Source organism: Eschrichtius robustus, chromosome 16 (assembly GCF_028021215.1).
Source record: "Eschrichtius robustus isolate mEscRob2 chromosome 16, mEscRob2.pri, whole genome shotgun sequence".
NCBI lineage: Eukaryota > Metazoa > Chordata > Mammalia > Artiodactyla > Eschrichtiidae > Eschrichtius > Eschrichtius robustus.
Window position 1 is genome coordinate 76,546,826 of NC_090839.1, and position 10,503 is coordinate 76,557,328.

The following is a 10,503-nucleotide window of genomic DNA, read 5'->3' on the forward strand; positions in this document are numbered from 1 at the left end:
CTTTTCCAGACCCTTCTTTCCCTCCCCACTAGGGCGAGCTGGAGGCCACCAGGGAAGATGGCCTCATTTGGTCCCAATGGGCATTTACCCTTTTAGCTCAGGTTTGCTCTTTGCTTCCAGCAGAGGCTCTGTTTAACACACATCAGATTTTATTGTTGAGGCTTGTTTCACGCTCATCCTGATGAGCACCACTCAGCTCCCAGCGGAAGTGGAGGTTGCAGCCTGCCATCTTCGCGGCATAGTCGGCTTCAAAGCGCTCATTCTGGGCCACAGTGAAGGTGGATTTCCAGTCCCCAGTGATGCCTGGGAGAGACGAAAGGAGGGAGGTCCCCGCCACAGGGGAGGCCCTGAGTGGCTGAAGGGCGGCTCTAGCTGCTGCTCCCCCACTCTCTCCCCAGATGCCCGCGCCCGCTCCCGCTCCCGCTCCCTGGGGCGGCTCTCACCTTTCCTCATGAAGGCAGAGATGCTGTGGTCCATGACTTTGATGGGTATGGTGCTGTAGTTGGTCATGGGGTTCTTCCTCATCTCCTTGAAAGACGTGTGCTGGATGATGTGATCCACGGTCTCCTCTGGCAGAGAGCGCCCCACAAACTCCAGGATCTTCTGAATCTCCCTTTTGGGGTTCTGGAGCAGCAGAGGGCTCCTCAGTGGAGGTTTGGATTGCTTGCTGAGCAAACAGAAGGGAGGCCCCTTTCTAACCCTGTGGGGATCTGGCCACTTCTGCTTAGAGACCTCAGACCCTGTTCCTTGACTCTCTGGTCATCTTTCCCTAGGGCAGGTTTGATTGCCTTCTGCCCTGTGATCCTTTATTACAGATGTCTGGTTCCTGCTGGATGAGAGGAGGGACAGTCCTCTTTCATAACCGTGGCCCCAGGAGAAGCAACAGCAGTAACTAGCTGATGGATGAGTGCACGTGTTGCTGACTCGAGTGCTAGGAGATGAGAGCTATACAGGGCGCTGCTGCAAGGGGGCACTGCTGCTCAGTCCTGCGGAGGGGATCCAGGGGGACTGGGCTGTGGGCTGTCATAGGGGAGGGGGGCTGAGAGGGCCTTGGCAGGTCGCTGTGAGGTTCCTGCCTCTCTGCGTGTGACATGGAGGGAGGCAGAAGCAGGTGGTCTCACCTGCTTTATGTCCTCATAGAAAAGGTAGAGAACAGGGTGGGTGTGACTCAGCTCCCACCACTCCTGCACGTGCTGGTACCAGGACCCGTAGGACACTGGGGAAAAGGGCAGGGGGCATGGACACAGAGGTTGGCATAAGTTGTAGCTGGTGCCCCTCAGCTCCACCCCACCCCTTTCCTTCCTCCAGAGTCAGCCCCACCTTCCCCAGCCATGAACTTCTCCAGGAAGCTGTCCCAGGTGCCAGGGTCAGGGTGCACCTTGGCCATGCGGTAGAAGTGGTAATAGGAGACGGCCACATCCTTTGCATTGCGGGCAACGTAGACCACCTGGAGGGGCAGATGACACCCCCACCCCAGCACCATGACCACACAGCACACCGGGCACTAGGTGTCCCACCCTTCACAGCATCCTTGCCAGGGAGGTTCTCTCAGTTTGGCCGAGGGAGAAACAGGTCTAGAGGCTGACTCACTTGCAGTCCCATGGTGTGGGCGAGACTGAGTTAGGGCTTGAACCCTGCTCTGATGCCGAACTCTGGGCTGGTCCCTGAAACCGTATTTTCTACTAATCTAATCCCCTCAATGCCGCTCTGCCTGAATTTGGAACAAGGCACGCTGGATTCCCACCAGCCCCTCTTCCATGGGCCTGTGAGCCCCAGCCTGCACAGAGGAGTCTCCTTTTCACCAGATTATCTGACCCCACTAGAGCATCAGGCAGATGCCCCCCGCCTCCCTTAAGATGAGACCAGGCTGGAGGAAGTTAAGACCTTCCCAGAAGGTAGGGCCAAAGTTGGGATGGCCCCAGCAGCCTCCTTCCCTGGCTTCCTCTGCCATTCACCTTGACCTTCTGATCCAGCAGGGTTGGGGGAAGCAGAGCCAGGGGCAAGTGTGTCTTGATCAGCCGTGGGGCTGGTGTATCTTCCAGAAGCTCAGCACCTAAGCCGTAGGTAGGGAAAAGTTGGCTGAGCTGGAGCCCGAGTCCTACCTCCCTCTGCTCTGCTTGCCCCCAGCACCCCGCCACACACCTGTGGGAACCCCAGGGACCCTGAACTCAAGGAAGGGCACCCGGACGAAGATGGGGGCTCTTTGACACTTCTCCAGGTCGCCACCCTGGTAGATCAGGTCCAGGATCTCGCTTACCCAGGTGGTGCCTGGAGAGAAAGGGAAACGGGAGATGAGCAGGGCTGAGGGCACGCCCCTCCCGGCCCAAGGTGGGGACTGCAGCCCAGGAGAGGCATTGGTGCCCTCATCACCTACCAGATTTGGGGTAGGTGCTGATGAGCAGGTCATTGGGCCAGGCTTGGAAGCTCTGCAGCGGCCCCAGTCCCTCTGCAAAGTACTTGATGAGAGGGATCCCCTTCATGTACTCCAGTGGCGGGCGGGAGGTGTCCTGGACCAGCTCCATGCTGCCACGTCAGGGGCGAGAGTGTAGCTTCCTTCCCTTAACAATACCACAATGGTGCCAGCTGTTGAATTCTTGCTTTAAGGTAAGGAAACTGAGGCTGAGGGAGCCACTTGCCCACGCTCACAGAACTAGTGAGTGGTGGGGCTGGGATTCAAAGCCAGATCCAGTGCTCACGCAGTGGGTCACACCCAGGCTCATTTTTATTTGCCTGCAGAGCTTTTAAAATCCCAAACCAATTAAAACACTCTCTGGGGATGGGACCCAGATAGCAGTTTTTTGGAAGCTCTCCAGGGGATTCCATTGTGCACTTGAGAAAACCTCCTCTAGGTCCTGCCTGTCTGAACTTCCTGCCAGCCCCCGGCTTGCTTTCTCTTCCTGCTTTGCCTCCAGGCCTAATCCTGGTGGGCTCCTCCCTGACGTCCCCTCCTTGAGCTCCCCTCCTGGCCCCTCACATATGGAAAACTCCCAAAGGCCAGTTGGGCCTGAGACCCCGCTTGCCCAGCTACCCTCCCCAGCTTGGAGAAAAACACAGCCAATTGAGCAACTGTTTGGGGAGCCAGAGTCTGGTATGTGAATGGGCAAAACTGATGACTCACTGGAGGAGGGGGAGGAGAGGGAGCAGTGAAGTGGGAGGGGGAGGAGGAGGAGGGGGATTATTCAGGCCAGGCTGTAGATTGAGATGGGCAATCCATGGGGAAAGGGCAGGATGTGAGAAGCTGGACCAGAAAGATCAAGCGACAGGATAAGAGCCAGCAGCGCAAGCTGAGGGAGATCCAGCCCAGCCAGCCCACAACCTCGCTCTCACCTGACTTCTCTGGATCTTGGCCTTGTGACGGCTGCGTGCTGTGGCTTAGAACGGGTGTGGTATGGTGAGTGCAGGACTGCTCTCTGAGCTGAAGGTGTTGTAGGTCCAAAGTGGGAGGGATCTGGAGCCAGCACTGGGACTTGGCTGTCGTCCAGGAAGGAAAGGGTGAAGTTCGGGATGGGAGGGCCCCTCTGTGCTACCCTGCTCAGTGCCCAGCTGGAATCAAGCTTAGACCGGCCTGAAAACCTAAGATGTGGGTTTAGTGTGGAAAATAGAAGACTGAAACTAGACACAAGGGTGCAATAGTTTTCTTTTTTGTTTTTTGGTGTTTCGAGCTGTAATCCTGGCTCCCGACCTGCCCTCTAAACTCCACCCCTGAAAAGGGGGCCAAAAGACAGCTTTACCTAATGGACCCAGTCTAGAAAGGGCAGAGGAGTGGAGGGGAAACGTGGGATACTCACCCTCCTGCTGGCTCCTGACCAGTCTTGAAGAGGCCAAGGGTTCAGGTGGAAGGCAGCCCACAGGCCCCCAGCAGCCCAAACATTGTTCCAGGAACTTCTGGCTCTGACCACGAGGCCAGTCCAGAGGGATGTGCGTGGGCCGGGTCATGGGGTTTGGGGCAGAGCCGAGCAGGGCCGGCTCTTTTTGAGGCAGCAAAGGATAGGAAAGAGCCAGAATGCTTAAGTCGAATAACCCTGGGAGTGAGCCCCAGCTCCATGGCTCCCGTGGGAAGGCGGCTCCCGTGGGACAGCACGGCGCCTCACTCATGGTTGGTAAAACAACAGCCCCCAGAAGGTGTTTTTCTCTCTGTGGGTGTGAACAAGGCTCTGCAGACAGAGATGAGAAGGAGTTGGGGCTTAGAGAGCCACAGGACCCCATGGGGGGACAGCATCCCCCCTCTCCTCCTCGGCCTTTGTCCTTACTATCTGGATTAAAGTCCAGCGTCAAGCTGGGCACCGGAGGTGGGTGGGCTCTGTGTGCAGGGTGTGAGTCTCCCAAGCCCTCAAAGGACCATGTGACTTCAGAGGCTGGTCCGTGCTGGGGCCTGTGGCCGTTCCCCACTCTGTCCTCCTCAGGCCCCAGTGACTGGCAGGGCCTCTGCCTCCTACCCCACTCTCCCACCCCCCAGCAAACACCAGAAGGTACCTTAACTCAGACTTTTTATTGTACTCAAGTAAAAACTGCCCAGACCCACAGGGCGTGGCACAGAAAAGGAGTGGGCAGAGGTTGGGGACGCTGAGGATCAGATCTCCAGCATGTCGGTCCAGTGTTCCTGTGGAGACAAGAGGGTTGGTGAAAGGCAGCCCAGGAGATGGGGTGGGGTAGTGAGGCTGGGGCCCAAGCCACCTCTCACCTCTTCTAATTCCGAGTCCTCCTCTTCCTCCTCGGTGCCCATCCGGCACAGCCAGATCAGGTCTCCCCACAGCAGTGAGTTCTTACAGCTACCAGAGGTGCGGTTGGTAGGAGATAGAGTCAGGATCACAAGCTTCCTCCAGGCCAGGACCTGGGTGCTAAGATGAGGACTACCCCAGGCCTGGACTTGGACAACCGGCCACCGTCTTCCCAGAGCTAAACCAGGCTGGAGTAGGGGTGCTGGACTCACCCAGGGCATTGGCCCTCTAGGGGCAGAAGCTGCCCTGGCTCCTCCTGCAGGAACTCCTCTGCCAGGCAGATCACATGGGCCCTCAGGGAGCAGCCAGGGTGGGGGCAACACAGGGGGTCTTCTTCATCCTGTCAGAGGTGGCAGGCAGGTAAGAGAGAAAATGGGGAGTAATGACGTAGCTAGCGATGGTGAAGAATTTCTATGGACCACACACTGTTCCAAGACTTTACATAAAACCACCTTGTGAGACATGCACTACTGATACTATTATTTGTATTTTATAGATGAAGAAACTGAAGCACGGAGACGTTAAAATACTGGCCCACAGGGACTAAGCTGGCCAGTTTTCTCTGAGTGTTAGCAGCGATTATATAACACCATGGCAGGGCAGCCAGACCTAGAGTTCCTTAAAGGCTGAGCAATCTCAGGCAGGTCACTTAATCTCTGAATGGCAAGAGCTCCACTTACATTTACTGAGGGCTCAGTAGAAGCCAGACTCATCATCTCAATTAATTTATTAAATATTTATTGGCCACCTGCTCTGCACTAGACCCTGTTCTACAGTAGTGAAAAGGAACTAAATGCCCCAGCAGAGTTTAGAATTGGGGGGGTGGGGGTAGAAACTGATAATAAGGTAAATAAAATATACAGTATGTCAGACAATGATAAGTGTTAAAGGAAACCAGGGAAGTGTACAAGAGTGGCAATTTCAGATGGAGAGCCAAGGAAGACCTCACGGAGGAAAGGTGGCATTTTATCAAGACGTAAGGTCGAGGGAAGAACCTTCCAGTCAAAGGGAAAGGGCAAAGGCCCTGAAAAGAGGATACTGGCGTCGAGGAATGGCCGCAAGCACTATGATCCCCGTTTTAGAGACGGGGGCAGACTGGCCAAAGGGTGTCAATGGGCTGCCCAGTCCCTCAAGAAACAGCTTGATCTTGAGTCCTCTGAACCCTAGACCGCCCTGACCGGGAGCCCAGGTGGAGAGTCTTACCTGGAGCACGCGCGCGCACAGGGTGCAGCGGGTCTCAGCGTCGTGCTCCAGCTCGGACTCGGTGTCAGCCGCGCGGCGCCTCGGGGCCGAGGCCCGGGGCGGTGGAGGCCCGAAGGCCAGCGGCACGTGAGGCGGCGGCGGCGGGCAGAGATCCTGGCGGAAGTCGGCGCGCAGCCAGCGCAAGGTGAGCGGGAGGCGCGCCCAGGGCGGCGCGCTCAGCATGTGCGCCAGCACGCGCAGGTGGAAGGCGAAGGCGGCCTCACCGCGCAGGCGCGGACCCACGTGCGCCAAGCGGCGCGAGGCCTGCGGGTGCTGCCAGGCCCACTCGAACTGCAGGCGGGGAGTACTGAGCTTCAGGGCTGCCCGGGGAAGGCCCTAAGCCCTATCCCCCGTCCTCCCGGCACCCCCATCTCTTTTCTTACCCGAAGGGCGGCCACTGCGGAGGGGAAGCCGTGTACGATGAGCACCATCTCCCTGGGGAAGAGAATGAGGGGCGGGGCCTGTGAGCCCCTCGCCCCTCCCCGTGTCAAACCGAATCCCCTCGCCATGATGCGCCTCCGGTCCTACCTGAGAGGGGAGTCACACGCGGCTTCAAGCCTAGCCCACGAGGCTCTGCCCCCTTCATGGGGGTATGTCCCCTCGCACCTGCTAACCTCAGGCCCCGCCTCCAGTCACAGGTATTTAACAGCCCTCCTCAGTTCCTCTCCCTTCCAGGCTTTCTCTATTCCAACCCAGCCTTGTTCACCAAGCCCCCTGTCGGTGGACCAAACCTAGATCATCAGTCCCCTTCCCACCCAACCCCCTCCTCTGAGACCCACAGCCCAGACTCACAGGGCTCCGCCTCCCCACTACCCCTTCTCCCCCGCGATAGTCCCGCCCTCGTCACTAGGACCCCGCCCGCAGCCCTGTTTTTCGGCCCCCACGCCGGCCCCGCCCCTCTCAGCGGGCCTCCCCTCCGCCGGCTCCGGCCTTCTCCTAGAAGCCCTCCTCCTGACAGTGACCCGCCGTCTCTTACCAGGGCCCGCGTCCACTGGTCCGCCAGGCCCCGCCTTTTTTGCGGCCCCCGTTGTGCTGCTGCACCCGACGAGCAGGGTTGACCGTGAACCCCACGTAGACGCGGCCCCGGTGCCGAGGGTTCAGGCAGTAGAGCAGGTAGACGCCGAAGAAGCGCCCGGGCCTCGCCGCGCCCCCTGTGGGGCCCATCGGAACTTGGGGGTTGATTGCTCTGGCCTGTGACCCCGGGGAGAGCTGGGTTGCCAGGGCCGCAAAATGCTTGTCTCGGAAAAAGCGCTTGGGGGCAATCCCGAGGTACCCTAGAGGCCACAGCAATGCAGGCTCGCGCACCCTCTCCTAGCTGGAGCTAGGGTGTCCAAACCGGGGCACAGAACCCGGGCTGCTGTGCAGGCGGCGGGTACCAATTAGCGTCCTCAGGGGCCTTGTGCAGACTCTGATTGGCTGACTGATGGTAGGTGTAGAAACCGGAGACTGTTGGAAAACTGGGCTTGCAAGAGGGCGGAAGTACTGTGTTTACTGACGCCTTAGTAAGGGCGGAAATAGAGGCCTCAAAGGAAGTGGCGCTAGTAAGGGCGGAAGCAGTGTGGCAGGGGTCCGAGCCGGGGTTCTGTCCCCGCTGAGCTGTCGCCCCCGTTGGGCTGCCACAATGGAACTCAGCGCGGAGTACCTCCGGGAGAAGCTGCAGCGGGACCTGGAGGCGGAACACGTGGTGAGTTGAGCGGCCTGGACACTCGCCCAGCGAGGGGAACAGGGCTCCTGAGGGGCGGGCTTGGTACCATGAACCCCATTCTGCCCCATAGGAAGTGGAGGACACGACTCCCAACCGTTGCGCGTCCAGCTTCCGAGTCCTCGTGGTGTCGGCCAAGTTCGAGGGGAAGCCGCTGCTTCAGAGACACCGGTGAGACCCCAGGCACGCCTCACTCAGCGCGGCCCCAGCTCCAGGACCACATCCCCGGCCGCACCCCGAAACCTAACTCACCCCCACCAATGCGGCCCAGCACCGCAGACCACGACCCCAGCGATCCCGCCTTCATGGCCTCTGCTTCAAATATTGAGACTTTAGCCCTCTACCTCACTTGTTGCCAGGTTCCGGGGACTACGACCTGGGGGACACCTCCAGTCTCCCGGCTCACCCTAGCTTCGGGGTCTGCGACCCAGGCCCCAGCCTGCCGTTTTCTAACCCCATCTCTCTCTCAGGCTTGTGAACACTTGCCTAGCACAAGAGCTCCTGCACATCCATGCCTTTGAGCAGAAAACCCTGACTCCAGAGCAGTGGACCCGTGAGCAGCAGAAATAAGGGACCCGGACCTGCACATCTATTAAATTATGAGTCAGGCCCACCTTCTGTGTCAGTGTGTGTTGTATGTAGGAGGGTGGGAGGTGTGCAGAGGCCGGGTCTAGGGCCTGGCTTCTCCCTGCCCTCCACTCTCCATTGTTTTACTTTGGGCAAGTTCCTCTCCACACAGAGGCCTTTGTGTCCCCACTTATAAAGTGAAAGTTCAGTACTTTTTTTTTTAAATTTATTTTTGGCTGTTTTGGGTCTTCGTTTCTGTGCGAGGGCTTTCTCTAGTTGCGGCGAGTGGGGGCCACTCTTCATCGCGGTGCGTGGGCCTCTCACTGTCGCGGTCTCTCTTGTTGTGGAGCACAAGCTCCAGACGCACAGGCTCAGTAGTTGTGGCTCACGGGCCTAGTTGCTCCGCGGCACATGGGATCTTCCCAGACCAGGGCTCAAACTCGCGTCCCCTGCATTGGCAGGCAGACTCTCAACCACTGTGCCACCCGGGAAGCCCGAAAGTTCAGTTCTTAAAGTCCCTTCCAGGGTGGGCCTCACAGGTCTTCTTTGTAATCCTTGGTGGACCCCCTAGGGGTACGGCCACTACCCACCCGACCGACGCATTCATTGACCATTGCTGGGGGTTCCTGCTCTGTTCTCCTTCAAGATGCATAGATGAGAAGTGCTCAGGGTTTCAGGGCCCTGGACAATTTAACAAACCTCTCCCTCTCCCTAATATCATCCCAATGTCAGAGGCATTATAGAAGATTCCACACTTCCTCTGTTGGTTCCCCAAGCCCTTCACAGCCTCAGGGACCTGGTACCCCAGCAGGGGCTTCCCAACACCTGGAATGCTGGTGTTTTCTGGCCCCTGGAGAAGGTCCAGTGACCCTTTGGCCCTGGGCTTGATGTGGCCACAGCTGCCCCTGGAGAGCTGGTGAGGTTTTTCAGGAATGGAGGGGTGGGATGGGCATAGGGATGGGGTTACAGCAGGAAAGTAAGGCCAACTAGAGCCACAAAATTGGGGCATGTGATGCCCTAGAGTCGACACAGGTGCCAGGGTTGGTTAGGCCTTGCATAGATGAGGGCCCTGAGACCCAGGAGGAATAGAAAGTGTGCTAATTGGGGCCAGAGCTCTTTGGGGGTGAGAAATTGCAGATTTCAACCATCCCACCCACCCTGCTCTCCTGTTTTCAAGGCCAGTTTCTTGGCCCCTAAATTACTGCCACCCCCACCCCCATCTCCCTCTCTTGTTTCTCTCAGAGGAAGCTGGAAATCATGGTGAGTAGGGGCTAACCCTTCTGAGTTCCAGGGATCCTTCCCTGAACTTTTGTCCATTTCCCTGGGCCAGGAGAACTAGTGACTACCCACAAGTCTGCTTCACTAGGAGGGCCCATCATCCCTTTGTGTGGGAGGCTGAGGCCCAGGCTCCAGATGGTCTCCTTCTCTCTGTACCACACCCCTGATTGGATCCACCCCCTGGGTTCACAGAGCTGTGGTGGAATCCCTCCCCATTCTATAGATGAGCAACTGAGGCCTGGAGAGAAGTGACTTGCCCAGGGTCACATGGCTCGCATAGAGATTGAGACCCAAATGGGCAGACAGGGACATTTGTACGGCATGCCAAAGGGGAATGGGGGTTCAAAGGGGACATTTAGTCCTTGCTGTGGTCCCTATGTGGATGAACAAAGCCCTGCTGTGGCCGGGACACCCATCCCCAATAGTCCTGTGTCCCAGCTCAGGGGGGATCACCTGCTAAGTTGGCCATCGGAAACCCATTTCCAAGTGCCCCCTTGATAGGGCTTGACAGATTGAGGCCAGACCCAGGTGGAAGCCACAGACAGGGCTCAAGAGGCAGCCACGCCGTGCAGGGAAGGCTCTGAACTAGAAGGGGAGACTTGCATCTTGACTCGGGATCTGTCCTTCAGCAAGCCCCGCTCCTGCTCTCAGCCTCAGTTTCCTCACTTGTAAACTAGGGTCAGGGCCTATTGCTTTGATTCTAAGTTTTCTTCTTACAAAAGCACCCCTTATTTTGATCCCTTGGGCTTACAGTTTGAAAGATGTCATGCAAGTGCTGGTTGCTTCATTTTCCCCACAAGCAAGCAGCAGTGTCAGGACAGCTGCATGCAAGCTGATGTTGGGGTTGACCAGCAAAGGCAGATTTGGGGTAAACGTGGGAATGAACGAGGCTCCAGGCTAGAGCCCTGAGCAGCTCCGACCTACCAGCTGAGAGCAGAGCAGGCTTCCAACCCACAGCAGCACAGGATGGCTCCCACCCACAAAGGCCTGTTCCTG

At 57.9% G+C, this 10,503-nt stretch overlaps 3 protein-coding genes across 11 annotated transcripts; 1 reads left to right on the top strand and 2 right to left on the bottom strand.

The window, feature by feature from the left end:
- Positions 1-131: 131 nt before the first annotated feature.
- LOC137750145 (sulfotransferase 1A1) lies at positions 132-3,443 on the bottom strand. 4 transcript variants are annotated; one of them, XM_068524482.1, is made up of 8 exons: positions 3,328-3,443; positions 2,375-2,558; positions 2,143-2,268; positions 1,956-2,053; positions 1,321-1,447; positions 1,122-1,216; positions 444-624; positions 132-303 (listed from the first exon to the last, which is right to left on the bottom strand). In XM_068524482.1, the coding sequence occupies exons 2-8, from the start codon at positions 2,520-2,522 to the stop codon at positions 143-145; spliced, it is 936 nt and encodes a 311-aa protein (XP_068380583.1). In that variant the 5' UTR covers positions 2,523-2,558; positions 3,328-3,443; the 3' UTR covers positions 132-142. The 4 variants fall into 4 exon arrangements, with proteins under 4 accessions (XP_068380583.1, XP_068380586.1, XP_068380584.1 ...); XM_068524485.1 differs by having other exon boundaries at positions 444-667; XM_068524483.1 differs by having other exon boundaries at positions 2,375-2,597; positions 3,328-3,434.
- A 1,027-nt stretch (positions 3,444-4,470) lies between these two features.
- On the bottom strand, positions 4,471-7,124 carry SLX1A (SLX1 homolog A, structure-specific endonuclease subunit). Of its 5 annotated transcripts, none has more exons than XM_068524487.1 (6): positions 6,937-7,124; positions 6,344-6,395; positions 5,922-6,251; positions 4,931-5,058; positions 4,682-4,769; positions 4,471-4,600 (listed from the first exon to the last, which is right to left on the bottom strand). In XM_068524487.1, the coding sequence occupies exons 1-6, from the start codon at positions 7,122-7,124 to the stop codon at positions 4,571-4,573; spliced, it is 816 nt and encodes a 271-aa protein (XP_068380588.1). In that variant the 3' UTR covers positions 4,471-4,570. The 5 variants fall into 5 exon arrangements, with proteins under 5 accessions (XP_068380588.1, XP_068380587.1, XP_068380589.1 ...); XM_068524486.1 differs by having other exon boundaries at positions 4,682-4,838; XM_068524488.1 differs by having other exon boundaries at positions 4,682-4,838; positions 6,344-6,488; positions 6,937-7,023.
- A 272-nt stretch (positions 7,125-7,396) lies between these two features.
- Positions 7,397-8,275, top strand: BOLA2B (bolA family member 2B). Of its 2 annotated transcripts, none has more exons than XM_068524493.1 (3): positions 7,397-7,644; positions 7,736-7,833; positions 8,133-8,275. In XM_068524493.1, the coding sequence occupies exons 1-3, from the start codon at positions 7,582-7,584 to the stop codon at positions 8,230-8,232; spliced, it is 261 nt and encodes an 86-aa protein (XP_068380594.1). In that variant the 5' UTR covers positions 7,397-7,581; the 3' UTR covers positions 8,233-8,275. The 2 variants fall into 2 exon arrangements, with proteins under 2 accessions (XP_068380594.1, XP_068380595.1); XM_068524494.1 differs by having other exon boundaries at positions 7,417-7,644; positions 7,774-7,833.
- Positions 8,276-10,503: the final 2,228 nt, after the last annotated feature.

Coding starts and splice junctions, on each gene's coding strand:
- LOC137750145 (XM_068524482.1), bottom strand. CDS start 2,522: ATGGAGCTGGTCCAGGACACCTCCCGCCCGCCACTGGAGTACATGAAG. Junction 2,054..2,142: donor GGTCCCTGGGGTTCCCACAG/GTGTGTGGCGGG, acceptor CCTACGGCTTAG/GTGCTGAGCTTCTGGAAGAT. Junction 1,448..1,955: donor TGCTGGATCAGAAGGTCAAG/GTGAATGGCAGA, acceptor CTGCCCCTCCAG/GTGGTCTACGTTGCCCGCAA.
- BOLA2B (XM_068524493.1), top strand. CDS start 7,582: ATGGAACTCAGCGCGGAGTACCTCCGGGAGAAGCTGCAGCGGGACCTG. Junction 7,645..7,735: donor ACCTGGAGGCGGAACACGTG/GTGAGTTGAGCG, acceptor TCTGCCCCATAG/GAAGTGGAGGACACGACTCC. Junction 7,834..8,132: donor CCGCTGCTTCAGAGACACCG/GTGAGACCCCAG, acceptor TCTCTCTCTCAG/GCTTGTGAACACTTGCCTAG.
- SLX1A (XM_068524486.1), bottom strand. CDS start 7,124: ATGGGCCCCACAGGGGGCGCGGCGAGGCCCGGGCGCTTCTTCGGCGTC. Junction 4,839..4,930: donor CTAGAGGGCCAATGCCCTGG/GTGAGTCCAGCA, acceptor TCCTCATCTTAG/CACCCAGGTCCTGGCCTGGA. Junction 4,601..4,681: donor AGGACTCGGAATTAGAAGAG/GTGAGAGGTGGC, acceptor TTGTCTCCACAG/GAACACTGGACCGACATGCT.